Consider the following 16513-nt stretch of genomic DNA (forward strand, 5'->3'; position numbering starts at 1 on the left):
CTGCAGATCAGTTTGGGGTTCACTTGGGATTTTAGCTGGAGCTCTCAGTGAGGGTTCTTTCTTACCAGGGTAATATAACTAGTGCACCTCTGGTTTTGTTATCTTCAGGGCTGGGAGACAGATGGTCCCCCTGCAGTCCTGAGTATTATGGCCCAGAGCACCTCCACACAAAGGATTCAACGGCTGATTGACTCTGTCCCTCTGACAAACCTGCTCTTGACTTTACTTTCAACTTCATACAGAAAGGTGGGTAGGAGCCAAGCCATTCATAAATTGGAGTAAGGTTGACAGGGGCATGGTTTTTATAAATGCAGACTGTGGTAATAGTTTTGGAAAAGAACCTACCCTAGAACCCCTCTCTCCTTCCTTCCTGCCTCCCTTTCTTAAGGTCTCTCTGTTGTCTGAGCTGGGCTTCCTGCACTCAAGTGAGCCTCTTGTTTCAGCATCCTTGGATTAAAGGCACATGCTGTCACTGTACCCAGCTTGACAAAAAGAATAGTTCTTGGAATGTTGGAAGCAGTTATTGATTGCCAGTATTAGATATATGCTGACTTGTGGTGACAGGTCTGAAGCAGAAGCATGGTGGACACTCCAGGAATGTTCCTTTACATTCCTTGGCCATGTCTCTGGTTGTGAGTGCTTATGTAAGATAAGGCAGTGAGAGTCCTGCGTGGGGGAGCATTTGGAGAAACCTGATTTGAAAAGCAACTGAGACATAGAGACACTTGGAGGTCGTCAAGGAGATGAAATGGCCCAGCTCCGTTTTTGGATTCATCTGTTCTGCAACCTTGTGGTTTCCCTAGGCATGTGTCCTGCAGCGGCAGAGGAAGGGCTCCATGAGCAGTGATGCCAGTGCCTCCACCGACTCCAACACGTACTATGAGGATGACTTCAGCAGCACAGAGGAGGACAGCAGCCAAGGTAGCCAGAGATAGCTCTCTAGTTCCTTGTGCTTCTCTGTCTCCTCTTCCTGGTTGCCTTTGCATTTATGTGTTCTCAGATAATGTGCTGTTTAAGAGTAGCTTGAAGGGCTGGGAGTGCTGGGAAAATGTTTGCCTAGAGTGTGTGATGCCCTGGGTTGGATTGGCAGTCCAGTAAACCAGGTGTGGTGCACACACCTGTGTAGCACACACCTGTTATCCCAGCACTAGGGAGACAGGAAGAGGGTTAGATGTTCAAGGTCATTATTGACTACTTTAGGGAATTAGAGGCCAGCCTAGGCTACATGAGACCTTTTTAAAAATAGTAAGTTGAGTGTAGAATACTAAATGATAAATACTGTTTTCAACCAAGCCCATGTAGCTTTTCATTTCTGCCAGAATCAAAATGCATCTCAGTTGCTCATGTTTCCTCCTTTGTTGACACATGCTGGGACTTCTGCCCTCCCTGTACAGGTCAAAAGGCCATGTGGCAGGGGTTTGGTTTTACCATGGATTTTTAACTTAGGGATAATAGGGCAGAGCTACTTATGTAGAGGAGATGATTCTCAGTTTTCTTTTCATGGTCAAGTTTGTGGGACAGTGGGAAACACCAAAGGGTATGATTCTTAGCATCTTGGGTGTGTACCTGGTGAGACTAGTTTGCTTTTGTAAATGTTTAGCTTCTTTCCAGACAGGCAGATAAGAGGAAATGGTTTCTCTTCTTTTGTTGGACTCATTTAAAAAAAAAAAAAAATGAAGAAGAAATGAGTTTTACGGCACTATAACTTGTGTACAATTAAATGGAAGCACTATATGTATCCATTTAGTTGTCTTGGCAGGTTGACAGGATCAGTCCCCATCCTCTGCATCAGTATGCCCTGTGGTCTTTTTGACTTGAACAGGTTCACACACACAGAAATGGTTATTTTTGTGACTTTCTCTTTCTGTTCAGATGATGACAGCGAGCCTATTTTGGGGCAGTGGTTTGAGGAGACCATCTCGCCCAGTAAAGAGAAAGCTGCACCTCCACCCCCTCCACCACCCCCTCCTCTGGAGAGCTCTCCTCGGGTTAAAAGCCCCAGTAAACAGGCCTCTGGTGAGAAGGGCAACATCTTGGCCAGTCGCAAAGATCCTGAGTTGGTAAGAGTGGATTTCTGAAGTTCTGGCGGTGGGAGGAGGGCGATTTCTTCAGTCAGATGGCTGAGTTGAAGAGTAGACCATCTGAGCTAAAGCAGTTCTAAGCTGGATAACTGGTACTTAGATCTGCCTCTGTGTAGGATTTCCAGGGAGTAATCATGTGTGATTAAATAGCTTGCTTCCAATGCTGATGGTTATTAGCCCAGTCTTTAAGTTTAGATAGAAGTTGATTTGAAGCTTGCTTTTTCCCTCTTGATGGTTCTGGGCCAGAATCTGAATGTCTCCTTGTTGGGGAGTGATTGCACCTGCCCCAAACGGCTTTGTGAAAGTGTTTTCAAAGCCCGTAGCATAGGTTTGCAGCATCATAAATGCTTACTTATTGATTCAACCAATATTTATTGATTACCTTTCAGCCCATAGTCTAATAATTTATCAGTAAATGAGTCATGTACAATTCTTTCACGTAGCCTTATATTTATAGTTTCCTATTTAAAGGTTATGGGCATAAAACATATAATCATTTAATAATTAGTTTTTTACAATAATGGCAAATCAGTTAAATAATAGAGAAAGGTGAGGATGTATGTATGTGTAATAATCATTGATGTAGGAGTCAGTCTCTAGTATGTTACTAGTTATGTCTTGAGCTGGGTAGGGTGGGCTCTGGAGGAACAGGGGGAAAAAAACCGAGTGGGTGAGCTCGGAGGTCCTGCCTCATGTTATTTTGAGGTCTACACCAAGTGGCTGTACCATTCTGTGCAGCTGATTCTCATTATGGATGTAGTCCTGCTGTAAGAATTAGGTGATAGCCTTCAGTTTTGGCATGGAGGCTTCTGGGCTTGTATAATACTAGCTTGAATTTAGGGTTGGTAGAAGTACATACCCCATGACCCTGATCTGAGTTGTTTTCTGTTCTTTTTAGTTCTTAGGTCTGGCTTCCAACATCCTGAACTTTATCACATCTTCCATGCTGAACTCTCGGAACAATTTCATCCGGAACTATCTGAGTGTGTCTCTTTCAGAGCACCATATGGCTACCCTGGCCAGCATCATTAAGGAGGTGGACAAAGATGGACTCAAGGGTCAGTGGACAGGCTGGGTGTTGTTGCAGGGCACTTATGGCACCAAGTTCCTGAGTAACTGTATTCCTCTGTCCTAAGGGTCATCAGATGAGGACTTCGCTGCTGCTCTCTATCACTTCAACCACTCCCTGGTAACTTCCGACCTACAGTCCCCGAACCTGCAGGTTGGTGTGTACTGTAGCTGCCGAGGCAGGAGTGCATTACACTTTCCCTGGGATCATTGAAGGATGCTTTGTTCTTGCTCTCTGCTGGGCAGAGTTTTGCTTGGGTGTTCTGTGTGTCCCTGTGCAGTGATTGGGATCATTGAATGAAAAAGATGTCCTTTTCCCCAAGTCATGAACTTTAAAGAAAGGAAGAAAATAGCTCAACATCTCCCAGTGCTTCTCATAGTAGACCAGTAGACGGAACTCACCAAAAGTTATTTACAAAATAAGAGTGACACATGTTCACCAGTCTGACGGGGGAAATACGAAGTTAAAGGCACTTTAAAAGTGGCCATCAGGTCACAGCAGACATGCTTGCTTTCCCTTACAAACCTATCACCAAAACTGATTCTAGGACCTTGACTGAACATGTAACTGCAGGATTCCCTCCCTCCTGAGATAGGTGGTGGTTTGAATCCTAAGTCTCACCTGTACCTATACTCCTCAAATTAGACCACTTTTAGCTTACATTGAATGGCATTATGTGCTTTACTTTTCACATAGTATTCATCACAGGATGTCTGTTGCCAAGATTCGTCTGTAATGTTTCTGTAGTCCTTACTGCACTGCTGTGTGATACCTATTGTGCTTGGCTGTATGGCTTGATTCATCTTCTCTGTTTCCACTGAGGTACATTTGAATGGTGTCCAGGCTCATTGCATTCCAGATGTTGCTGTGGTCTTTCTTACTCGTGTCCCCTGGTATGTGTGGAGGAGTGGTTCTCCTGGCGCTGTCACTTGGAGTAGAATTGTCAGGTTATACAGTGTGAGTGTCGGCACATCAGGCCACACTGCTGCACGGTGACTATGGTTTTCATCCCCACCAGCAAGGGGTCAGATCATGTGGATTCATATTGGGCAATATCATAGTTTGATAATAATTTGGTTGTTTTTTATTAAGACTTGAGTTGTTTTAGTTTTATTAAGACTTCTCTAGCTCTGGCTGACTTGGGACTCTAGCCTAACCTGACTGTAAACTCTTGGCGGTCCTCCTGTATTAGCCTAGGATTCCAGGCATGGGTCATTGCATCCAGTAGGTTTTTTGTTTTTTTTTTTCCCATGGGCAAAGTTAGTCTTTCCTAATCTTTAATGTACACAGGGATTCCTGAGGAGATGGTTTAAAATGCGGATTCTGGTTCAGGGGTGCAGCTCAGTGGTACAGCACATGCCTCCTATTCATGCAGGGCCCTGGGTTTGATTCCAGCACCACAGACAAAAGGATGATTTCTTCTGGATACCTGTCTCTCAGTGCCATTTAGTCAAGTGGATCACTGAGTTTGACCTGAAACTATTTAGAAAGTTTTTCTGTTACTGTTAATTATTTCAGTGCCTGATGCTCAGAAGGCTGAGACAAGAGGATTGCAAATTCAAGGCTATCCTTGGCAACATAATGAGACTTTCATCTACAAAAATTCAAACAAAAACAATCACTTCAGCAGATAGCACTATTTTAGAGGCTTGTCAGTTTCTTCCAAAGGGATACAATGTAGGAAACTATTGGAAGAAGTGAAATTCTTAGAATCCCAAACTGTTGGAGAGAATCCTTGAAGTTTTCTTCTGTTGTTTAAAAAGATGGTTGTGAAATGTATTAATACCTGCCTATTATTAAGGGAAATTTATTTTGGCAGGAAGGAAATAGAAGTTGTTCAGTGTTTGGCCTCTGCAGCAGCTTCCCACCCTGTCTGAAGCTGGTCCTGCCCAGTGCTCAGCTCCTTCCCCCAGTCAGTTTATTTAGGGAAGCTTCAAAGTTCATAGTCTTGTTCTGCCTAAACTCATCCAGAGAACAGAGATGAAATGCTTTTTTCTGGACTGGAGTCCCTAGGCCTCTTGTCCTGATGTTGCCCTCAGCATTTGAGAGGAAACTGCCAACTTGTACAAACTCCGGACAGAGAATTCCCAACCTCTTTTCATCTGTGCCTGTTTGGGGGCTGTAAGTTCACTGGGAAAGTGTATGCATTGCTGATAGTGCAGTGCTTGGCCTGGAGTAACTACCTGGTGCTGGAAACAGCCCTTATGATCCATGATGTTGGAATGATGTTGAATTCCAAGGAGTTGAATTATCAACAGTATTGAAGAATAGAATTTAGTTAGTCAGACTTAGAAATTTCTTCTAGTTACTGGGCGGTGGCCGCTTTTAATCCCAGTACTCAGGAGGCAGAGGCGGGCAGATCTCTGTGAGTTGAAGCCTAGCTTGATCTACAGAGTAATTTCTAGGATAGTCAGAGCTACACAGAGAAACCCTGTCTCGAAAAACCAAAACCAACCAACCAACCAACCAACCAAACAAACAAACAAAAAAAAAACAAAAAAAAAAAAAAAGAAAGAAAGAAAGAAAGAAAAGAAAAGAAAAAGTCATTCTTCTAGCATGATTTGTGTCTTCAAAAGCCATATGGCAAATCAGGCATTTGTGTGGTGTTCCAATGGCACCCGCTTACCGTGTGTGTTTTCACTTAGTTCCTAGGGAGGGATACTCAGCTGGGAGCAAGGACAGCTGTGGTTCTTTTTCCTTCCATGAAGAGGGAGGGGACAGAAACCAATAAGCAGGGTTGGATGACTTCTGAGACAGCTCTTGGGGAGACAGTTCAAGTGTTGCAGCTCTAGTTTATTCCAGAACAAGAGGGGCATATAAATGTAAGACTGGGGACGGTGGCTGAGGTATCTCCTACTTTGCATTAAACAACTCTCCCTGTCATAAAGTTCCTAGTACAAGTCATAGTTACCTTTGGGCAGCAGGGGGAGCTCTAGCAGGGAACTGTGCCAAGGGTCACAGGAGAGAGAAATCAGGCATCCAGGCTTAGGGACAGCTTTCAGATAAGGTCAGGCCTCCAGGCTTTAGAGACCTTCTCTAAATAAGGGCAGGTAGAGAGCAGGAAGTCTCACTGGGGAGGGAGTCCTCCATGTTGCTGAGCTCTGAGAGAGTTGCCAGGCCATGGTAGATAGTAACCTCTGACCAGCTTGGGTTCCCAACTGATGGCCCTGCTGAGTAACACATGTTGACTTCTCACGGGCCTCATTTCTCTTCTTAACACTGTTTACCACTTGTCAGATACACAAGTTGTCAACCGCCTCTGTGTATTTGTACACAGAGTAATTGTCTGAGGTAACTAGCTGTAAATGAAGTCCACTCAGCCAGGTGTGCTGGCACATGCCTAATTCCAGCACTCAGGAGGTGAGTCTCTGTGAGTTCAGGGCCAGCCAGGGCTACAGAGGGATGCTGTCTGAAAAAACAGTCCATCTGCTGTGATGTCTGTTGAGTTTCCTTCTGAAGGTACCAGCTGCTCACTTGCCAGCCTTCTTGAAAACAGCCTTGATTGCAAGGTCTCCAAGCACTTGTCCTTTCCAAAGCCTGCTCTAGACGCTAAGTAAGCTACAGCTGTAATTGGGCTGCATCGTATTTTTCTCAGTTGTTGGACAACGTGATTTGTTTTCGGATTTCTTGTAGACATACGCTGCCAAGTTCTTTCGTTCATTATTCAGGAAAGGAGTGTTGGTGAGTGCACATAACCTTGACTTGTGCTGTCTCTGTCCTCCAGAACACACTGCTACAGCAGCTGGGAGCCGCCCCTCTCTCTGAGGGCCCTTGGCCCCTGTACATTCACCCCCAAGGGCTCTCCGTGCTTTCCCGCCTCCTGCTTATCTGGCAACATAAAGCTGGAGCCCAAGGTGACCCTGACGTCCCAGAATGCTTGAAAGTGTGGGACAGGTAAGATCCTAACAGAAGGAAGGTCTGTGGATGATTGGAAACTATTTGCAGGAGTCTGGCTGTGAGAAGCTGCTGTCTGTGCTCACGAGGGGTGGAAAAATGACAGGGGGTTTGGCGGATGTTCTGGTAAACAGTGTGGTCTGGGAAAAGACCCTTCCAGTAGCCATGGGAGGTTTGGTTGCAATTGTCATTCAGAGCCTGGATTCCAAAGATGACTGAAGGAGAAAGGCCTAACTGCCCTGGCTTAGTGTGCTTTCTATAGGAGCCCGTTTAGAGTGGCATAGTATTGGTTTTGGATACATTTTAAAGAACTTGTTTCCTTGGGGGAAGCTCAGCTTAATCACCTAAATCCTCCTTAGATGGACCTGTTTTTTGCCATGTTTTGTTTACATGGTTAGGCTTCAAAGCAGTTTGTTTTCCTAAAAGGCTTTACTATTCTATCCCCCAGCCCAGGATCAAATAGCTGTAATGTTGGATTTGCAAGATCATAGCCCTCTTTGTGGCAGAGTTTTGCAAGAAAGGCTTCTGGGAGCTGGGGATGAAGGAAGGACACTGTATTAAAATACAGATCTCGGGCTGGAGAGATGGCTCAGAGGTTAAGAGCACTGACTGCTCTTCCAGAGGTCCTGAGTTCAATTCTTAGCAACCACATGGTGGTTCACAACCATCTGTAATGAGATCTGGCCTGCAGTCATACATGCTATATACATAATTAAAAAAAAAAAATACAGATCTGTTTCCTAAAAGCCAAAGAACATGCAGACAGTTGGCTATGCTCATTCCTTCTTGTATAAAGTCTCTTCTGACAAGTTCTCAAATATTATAATAGTCCCTTCCCCACAGCCCCTCTGCCTCCCCTCCTCCTGCCTGGCTCTGAACTCTGTGGGTATATGTGCATGTGCGCACAGTCAATCACATGTGCCACACCATTCTTGTAGAGGTTAGAGGACAACTTGTGGAGTTGGTTCTAAGAGACCTGGGGTTGGAACAAGATGTGGCAGTCTTGGTGGCAAGCGTCTTGACCCCTCTGGGACACATTGCTGGCCCATGTCTGGCTTTTTGGCTTCTCTCTTCTTTAACTTGTTCTCCTTCCAGCACTGGGTGACATGCTCCCCTTTTCTCTATGCCAGGTTTTTGTCTACAATGAAGCAGAACGCACTGCAGGGGGTGGTGCCCAGTGAGACAGAGGACCTGAATGTTGAGCACCTGCAGCTGCTGCTCCTCATCTTCCACAGCTTCTCTGAGAAGGGCCGCCGGGCCATCTTCACCATGCTGGTGCAGAACATCCAGGAGCTGAGTGTTAACATGGACGTGCAGATGCGCTCCGTGCCGCTAACCCTGGCACGCCTCCTTTTGATCTTCGACTACCTACTTCATCAGTACTCCAAAGCCCCCATGTATCTGTTTGAGCAGGTGAAGACCCACACCATCTCCTTGCTTTCATTCTGAGAGCTCCATTCTTTAGCAGGCAGTAATGTTTTATTTGTGGCTATGAAGGCTTTATGGGTAGGGCTAGCTAAGTCTTTGGGATTAGACTTTCTGTTTACTTGATGGGTTTGTTGAATTGATGGGTGGCCTCTTGTTCACTCATGAATGTTCTTTCTCATCCCCCTGCTTACTTGTATAGCCACAGTGCCATCAGCTTTGGCCCCACATGTGTATTAGTGCCTGAGGAAGGGTCCCACAGTAAATGCTAGAGTTGTAGCCTTTTGTGAAGACACAAAAGAGGATGAGAGGGTGGGTAAGAGGTGCTGTGCTCAACAGTTTTTAAACTAATTCATGGAGCATCCTTCCCCATGATTCACTATCAAAAATGATTTTCAAAAAGAAATCGGAACAATCTTCAAAATTTCATTTTCATTTGATGCTAACAAGTTTTGGTATTACTAGATCCGTTGTCTCTGGTGTGAACAGCAGATGGCGACTGTATATCCTTAACTGGAGTGTCTGTGTTTCCAAGGTGCAGCACAACCTGCTGAGCCCCCCTTTCGGGTGGGCAAGTGGACCCCAAGACAGCAGCAGCCGCCGCCGGGCCAACACTCCTCTGTATCATGGGTTCAAGGAAGTAGAAGAAAACTGGTCCAAACATTTTTCATCAGGTCAGAAAGAAGGTTGTCAGCAAGAGGGTGATGACTGCTGGTCCTTGTTGGTGGCGTTAAATCTATAGCTCAGTGACTCCTGGAGGAGCTTTGGTCTGGGCCTCAGTCTCCCCCTTGAGGATGGTCCATCACCTGCTGGTTCAGAAAAGTTGTAGAAATTGACTTTTACATGCTTCACAGTGTTAACAAGCTCATCATTTTCCAGATGCAGCCCCACAGCCCAGGTTCTACTGTGTCCTGTCCCCAGAGGCCTCTGAGGAGGATTTGCACCGACTCGATTCTATGGTACTGGGATTTTCTTTTTTCTTTCTCTCTGTCCTTTTTTCTTTATTTTTTTCTTACTCTCCTTCTGGAATTTTCTTTTTCTTTTTTCTTTATTTCCTACTATTCTTCTGGACTTTTTTTTCTTTTCTTTTTCTGCCTTTTTTCTTTATTTCTTCTCTTCCTCCTTTTAAAGAATTAGAATCTTTTCTTATGCTCTTAAGCTGGCTTTAAAAGCCTGAGGGAGGTCAAGCAGTCATTCTGTATCAGCTTCCTGAGTAGCTGGGGTTATAAGGTCTGCCCTGCCCTGCTCTGCCCTGCATAAGATTTTAAAGCCTTTTTTACCTGTGGGTCAGATGCTCCCCGCCCCCGGCCCCCCCACCCCCATGGAGCACTCTCCACTCCTCACACGTTAGCATTTGAGTGTCTAAAAGGAAAACATCAGACATTTAACAGAATGGTTGCCTCACTCTCTTCATTCCGCAGCTGTGTGCTTGTGTTAGTACACAAACTTAAGTGTGAGGCCCCAGAACTGGCACTCTGCTGTGAGGAGGAGTTGATGGGATGTCTTCACAGTCAGGAGACTAAGTGATGATGTAGGTCCAAGAGGAGAAAATGTTCCAGTATTCAAATGTCTTCTTTTTCCCTTCCTCTCCCTAAGACAGGGTCTCACTGTGCAGCCCACTGGTCTGGAACTCACAGAGATCCCCCTGCCTCATACCCCTGAGTGCTGGAATCAAAGGTGTGCAGTACCACCTCAACCTATATTGTTTTTGGTCTTTCTTGGTATTAGGCATGTGAAGTTCTTTTCTCCAAGCTCGTCAAGTACGATGAGCTTTACACCTCGCTGACAGGCCTGCTTGCAGCTGGTTCTCAGCTGGACACAGTCAGGAGGAAGGAAAATAAGAACGGGACAGCCCTGGTAAGACTGGACACTGGGAGGGGCTGGACGTGTGTGTGTGTGTGTGTGTGTGTGTGTGTGATCAGTCCTTTCAACCTCAAGTTCCCTTCTGGGCATGAACTCTATTCAACATTGTTTTCAAAACGGACTGTTTCTGCAGCATTTCTACGTAGTTTGAGTGGTTTTGTTGTTGTAATTTATGTTTTGGTTAATGTTGAGAGAAATGTGACTGGGGTTGGTGGCTGCCCAAGTGTTGACAGCATGTGGGTTTCTAGACACCTTAAAACAGGTCTGGGCCTGGCGGTGGCGGCGCACGCCTTTAATCCCAGCACTTGGGAGGCAGAACCAGGCGGGTCTCTCTGAGTCTGAGGCCAGCCTGGTCTACAAAGTGAGATCCAGGACAGGCACCAAAACTACATGGAGAAATCCTGTCTTGAAAAAGCAAACAAAAAACAAAAAAACAGGTCTGAACAGTTCCATGCTGTTTACTAAAGGGCTGGCTGCTGACTATGGTCCTGCCCAGCTTCCATCTTCCCCTTGGTTAGACGGTAAAGTACCGGGGAGCCAGAGCTGTCTGAGAGCATCCTTGTAGCTTCCTAGTGTGCAGAACAGAGCAGAGTGTCATAGTGTATCTGCCTGTTTGGCTTAGTGTTTGTGTGCTGAGATGCTCTGGGGACTCTCAATTCACAATTTCACACCATTCTGCTTGAAAGGCTATCTTTTGGAACAGTTATTACATTAGGGAGATCTTGAGCATGCCACATGCTTCCATTGCTCTGTTCACCTCCTCAGGAGGCCTGCGCCCTGCAATATTACTTCTTGATACTCTGGAGGATCTTAGGAATTTTGCCACCTTCAAAGACTTACATGAACCAGCTGGCCACGAACTTACCTGAGATGAGTGAATGTGACATCTTACACACTCTGCGATGGTCGTCCCGCCTCCGGATCAGCTCCTATGTCAACTGGATCAAGGTGCCACAGGGGAGGAAGCTCAGTGCTGTGAGGGAGCTTCACAGGCGACTTGCTTCCCACTATGGGGCTTTTAAAGTTAATGAAAGCTTTTAGATTTCTAGGTTATTTTCCTAAACACTCTTTCTTGCTGTCCAAATAGGATCATCTTATCAAACAGGGCATGAAGCCTGAGCATGCTGGTTCTCTCGTAGAACTGACCTCCACCAAGTGTAGCTCAGTCAAGTACGATGTTGAGATTGTAGAGGAGTACTTTGCCCGACAGGTATGCTATCATTCTAATCCTAATGACAGAAGTAGGCTCTGCCACAGCCTTCGGCCACAACTAATTAATATTCTGGGTGCTTTTAAAGATCTCGTCATTCTGCTCCATCGACTGCACCACCGTCCTGCAGCTTCATGAGATCCCTAGTCTGCAGTCCATCTACACCCTGGATGCTGCTATCTCAAAGGTCCAGGTCTCTCTGGATGAGCACTTTTCTAAGATGGCTGCGGAGACTGATCCTCACAAGTCATCTGAGATCACCAAGAACCTCCTTCCAGCTACGCTGCAACTCATTGACACCTACGCCTCGTTCACTAGGTGCAGAGACTAGCACTCACTCGGAGAGGTCCCTGGGGTCTGAGCCTGCACCCTCCTTGTGTGTCAGCTTTGCTTTTCCCTGTGGTGCAGAGTGTCAAGGGGTGGCCAAGAGGGCAAGTCCCAGGACGTTGAATTTTTATAATTCCATCAAAGACTTCTAGCAGTGTAGTTTCAGGGTACAGAGGATAGGCGTTTTTCTGAGTGCCACTGTTCCAGTTCTCAGTGGGAATGAAGCCCTCCCAGGGCTTCCAGTCTGTGGTACCCAGATGTAGGAGCAGTTACTAACTCTGCTTTGAAACAGTCTCACTCTGGGTTACTCCCGAGCTTGTGACAGTCTTCCTCTCTCACCTCCTAGATGCTGGGCTTACAGGCCTGAGGCAAATATTCCTTATTGGGTTGGAGGGTGTTCCAAAACCTTTCTTTTTCTTCAGCAAACCCTATAAACTACATGTTCTATAGAATTTGCTCAACAAATGACGTTTAAAAGGTTTAAAATTTATTTTCAGTATATACAAGTTGGAGATCACCCACAAATTGAGACTTCTAGTTTTTCTTAAATTAGAACTGGAAGATTCTGTTCTCAGTACTGGGAGTGAAAAGAAGGAACACCATGCCCATGCCTGTAATCCTAGCACTTAGGAGGCCGAAGCAGGGCTAGTTGACTCAGCTACATGAGACCCTGACTTCGCTTCTTCACCCCTGTGAAGTGATAGTGAGCAAGTGTGAGTGAGCTGGCAAAACCGTCCTCTACACAACAGTCGGGTTGAGTGGAGGAGTGGCTTCTCCTTGCAGCAGGTCAGCCTGGCCATCCTAAGTTCCTTGCCTGTCTGGTCCCTGGGATCTCATTGTCAGTCCCTGCTCTGTTCTGATTGTTTGCTGACAGGGACCTGGTGTAACTGGAGTCATCTTGTCTGTTAGTGTGAAGCCTTGTAGACTGAGGGCTGTAGCTGGAGGCAGTTATACTGAACAAACACAGGGCGTAACTAGTAACAAATACCCTGCTGTGTGCCAGGCTCTGTTCTTGATGTTGATGTGACGCAGTGGCCAACTGCAAAGCACGAGCCTGCCCTCTGCAGAACCTAGGCTTTGCTCTGCCTGCTGGGCCAGGGCTTTCCAAAACTGAGCTCCTGGTGGGTTTTCCTTGGCAAATAAGTTGGAAAATGTTAGGTAAATTAAAGCTGAACAGGTTTTGTTTTTGTTGCTGCTTTTATTTATTATTTGTTTGTTTGTTTGGTTTTTCAAAACAGGGTTTCTTTGTTTTTGTTGCTGATTCATTCATTCGTTCGTTCGTTCGTTTGTTTGGTTTTCCAAGACAGGGTTTCTCTGTGTAGCTCTGGCTGTCCTGGAACTCACTTATAGACCAGTCTAGCCTCAAACTCACAGAAATCTACCTGCCTCAGCCTCCTGAGTGCTGGAATTAAAAGTGTGTACCACTACCACCTGGCTTATTTTTAAAAATATATTCTCAGAGTGTATATATGTGTGTGCATATTTGTATGTATATATATATATTGTTGGTCTTCAAGGATGGGGGAAGGAGGGTAGAGTGTTCAGTGCCCTTCAGATTTGTTCTTCATGGACTCATGTTTTGGGAGATTTTCTGAGGGTGGGCTATTCTTTGGGAAACACTTCCCCATGAAGGGACTGGTACTGTCACCTGTCCTTACGTAGATTGGGAACTGAGATGCTGGTTCCTGAGTTTCTCTGAGGTTCCTTTCTCCTGAGCGTGGTGTAGGACACGATTCCTCTAGCCTCTCCTGCTTTTCCCTTCAGAGCCTATTTGCTTCAGAACCTTAATGAAGAGGGATCCACCGAGAAGCCTTCCCAGGAGAAGCTGCACGGCTTTGCAGCGGTCTTGGCTATTGGCTCTAGCAGATGCAAGGCAAACACGCTGGGTAAGTGAGCATGCGTGCTTCACTGGCCTTTCCCACTTGCTGGGCCGCCTTGAGTGTCAGGCATTTCCCTAGGCGTATCTGGGTGGATCTTCCCAATAACTCCGTCAAGTGGAGTTCTTCAGTTTGCTCACTGAGGTTTAGGAGAAGTGGATTTGCCATGACTCCTACGCAAACAGTGAAGCCAGTATCTAAACCAAGACCAGCTCGTTCCTGAGGACAAGGCTGCTTTTACTGTGCTCCTCTGGTGTTCTTTGACTTGCTGAGCTTAACCAGGACCTGATATCTGCATCAGGCCCACAACCTCTCTCCTGGTCTAGGAATGATCTGGCAAAAAATAGGGCAGAAAATCAGAGCTCTTGAGCAGGATTGGAGTTCAGTTCAGAAATTCCCCTTTACAATTTACAACTGTCTGTGTGTCCCCAGTGTCACATTTAAATACTCTTAATTTTTGGGGTCTTACTTAGTACTGCTTCAATGAATGCTTGCTGTTCATGTGGATTCATGATCCCTGCCCTCAGGATTTGTCAGGGCGGGGAGTCAGGGTTCAAAGCAACACTTCCTCTGAGACTGGGGCTGGGGGCAGCAGATTTGGTGGTGATTGGAGCCTGACTTGCTGAGATGCTTCCCCTCTTTTGTTTTCAGTTGTCATCTTTACTGTGGAGATTAGAAAGTGACTGATTGGAAGGGAAAGCCTTACTATTGCGATTGTTAGCTGCTGAGTAATTAGCTGTTTCTTGGACATAGTACAGCTGCTGAAATAGCCATGCAAGCTGTCTTAGTAATGGCTCTGACAGTTGGGGCTGCTTGAAATACTGTCATTCCTTCTTTCTTGGGATGATTGCTCTGATTGCTTATCCTTACTGTTGCCTCCAGGCCCAACGCTGGTGCAGAATTTACCGTCATCAGTGCAGACTGTCTGTGAGTCCTGGAATAATATCAACACCAATGAGTTTCCCAACATCGGATCCTGGGTGAGTCCCTATGGGTTGCAGGGCTATTACCGAGCACTAAACCACTCTGTGTGTCCTTATTCTTTGGGCTTCAGTTGGCTACTGGGAGATGATCTCTTTCCTATAGCTGAATTAATAGTAGTGTGTTTGATTACCCAAGTGTTCTCATGTGGTCCCTTTGCTTAGCAGTCCGTGTTACCAGAATACAGACCACTGTATTTCTCTGAGCCATTGCTGTGCCACCTGTTAAATTCTGGTTAAGTATGGTGTGCTGTCATGTGTTGTGCTTCATGACCTCTCAGTGTTGACTGTTCTCTTGCCTGTGTCAGGTGCTACCCTGCCGTGAGTTGATGTAGGCAGAGTTTCTCTGTGTCTCGGCAGCTCCCAAATAACCAGTCAGAGACTTCTTATTAATTATAAATGCTCTGCCAATAGCTCAGGCTTGTTACTAGCTAACTCTTACATTTTAAATTAACCCATATTTCTTATCTGCCCTCTGTCATGTGGCGGTACCTTCTTTCAACACAGTACGTTCATCTTGCTTCCCTCTGCATCTGCTTGTGACTCCCAAGTCTGCCCTTCTTCCCAACATTCTCTCTGCCCCAAAAATCCTGCCTAGCTATCGACCAATCAGCTTTTTATTAACGATGAGAATAATACATATTTACAGTGTACAAAGATTGTTCTACAGCAAGTTGATGCAGCAAATCTTAGGCTTTCTAGGTTGTTGGTTGCTGTGGCATTCTCCTTGTGTCTGTGCTGCTTAGACTACCTCTGTGGACAGTTATTCTTTCTTTAAAGTTCTGTGGAGGAGCAAAGTATGATTCATCTTCCTCTCTTGGCTTCCCAACTGTGGCCTTAGGACAATTATGATTTTAGTAATGGAGACGAGGTGCCTTGCAAAATCCAGACCCTTCCTAGTTATTCTAAACAAGCAGTAGTTTTACTGTTACATGCTCCTAACAATTGGAGGGAGTATTGGGTGTTTGTTGTGTTTAACTGCTAACCTTGTTCTAAATACAATTTATCTGCCTCCTCCCCTCAGCTCAGTGTCCTCAGGAGGAATGACAGTGGAGGGCATTGTTTGCAGACCTAGTGAGGCCTTACCTTAGGGTAGATTTCTTTTGTAGATTTTGTCCAGGGGAGATGATGTGCTCATTACTCCTGATTCTCTTCCTTTTAGCGCAATGCATTTGCCAATGACACCATTCCATCTGAGAGTTACATCAGTGCTGTTCAGGCTGCTCATCTGGGGACTCTTTGTGGCCAGAGTCTGCCCCTGGCAGCTTCCCTGAAGCATACCCTCCTCTCCCTGGTCAGGTTGACTGGGGATCTGATTGTGTGAGTACTAGAGCCTGGAGCCCAGCGTCACCCCCACCCCAAACGTGTCCATGATGTGCTGCTGTATTGTGGCTGAAGGGGAGTACAGTGCAGTTGAGGCGATGGTGACATTACTCTTTAGTGTTGCTAGAATCAAGGAGTAGGGCAGGCCGCCAGAGGGCCAGTTTGTCTTCCTGTCCTTAGGTCACAGGAGAAACATATGTTGCATTGCCTTCAGAGTGGTCCAGATTCCTGACTGCTCTTCTACTGTAGTCGAGGAGGGATTGCTTTCGCTGGTTTTAGTTTCTTTTATGCTTACTACACAAATATATCTTATTAATTTGCTATTTTAATAAACATTTTGTTTTGTGTTTTGAGACAGGGTTGTTTTTTCTGTGTAACCCTGGCTGTCCTGGAACTCATTTTATAGACCAGGCTGTCCTCAAACTCAGAGTTCCTCTGCTTCCTGAGTGCTGGCATTAAAGGCA

At 45.8% G+C, this 16513-nt stretch overlaps 1 protein-coding gene across 8 annotated transcripts in view; it reads left to right on the plus strand.

The window, feature by feature from the left end:
- Positions 1 to 16513, plus strand: part of Ubr4 (ubiquitin protein ligase E3 component n-recognin 4) — a 116419-nt gene that overhangs the window by 22026 nt on the left and 77880 nt on the right. For all 8 annotated transcript variants that reach the window (XM_028875261.2, XM_028875264.2, XM_028875262.2 and 5 more), the window contains exons 13-28: positions 109 to 246; positions 804 to 921; positions 1873 to 2060; positions 2980 to 3139; positions 3218 to 3303; positions 6875 to 7044; positions 8175 to 8457; positions 9005 to 9143; positions 9349 to 9428; positions 10198 to 10326; positions 11098 to 11280; positions 11420 to 11542; positions 11631 to 11860; positions 13634 to 13755; positions 14629 to 14726; positions 15889 to 16046. In XM_028875261.2, the coding sequence (XP_028731094.1) occupies positions 109 to 246; positions 804 to 921; positions 1873 to 2060; positions 2980 to 3139; positions 3218 to 3303; positions 6875 to 7044; positions 8175 to 8457; positions 9005 to 9143; positions 9349 to 9428; positions 10198 to 10326; positions 11098 to 11280; positions 11420 to 11542; positions 11631 to 11860; positions 13634 to 13755; positions 14629 to 14726; positions 15889 to 16046 (2405 nt within the window). The remainder of the gene's footprint in view (positions 1 to 108; positions 247 to 803; positions 922 to 1872; positions 2061 to 2979; positions 3140 to 3217; positions 3304 to 6874; positions 7045 to 8174; positions 8458 to 9004; positions 9144 to 9348; positions 9429 to 10197; positions 10327 to 11097; positions 11281 to 11419; positions 11543 to 11630; positions 11861 to 13633; positions 13756 to 14628; positions 14727 to 15888; positions 16047 to 16513) is intronic.

This window comes from Peromyscus leucopus, chromosome 2 (assembly GCF_004664715.2).
Source record: "Peromyscus leucopus breed LL Stock chromosome 2, UCI_PerLeu_2.1, whole genome shotgun sequence".
In the NCBI taxonomy this organism is placed as follows: Eukaryota; Metazoa; Chordata; class Mammalia; order Rodentia; family Cricetidae; genus Peromyscus; species Peromyscus leucopus.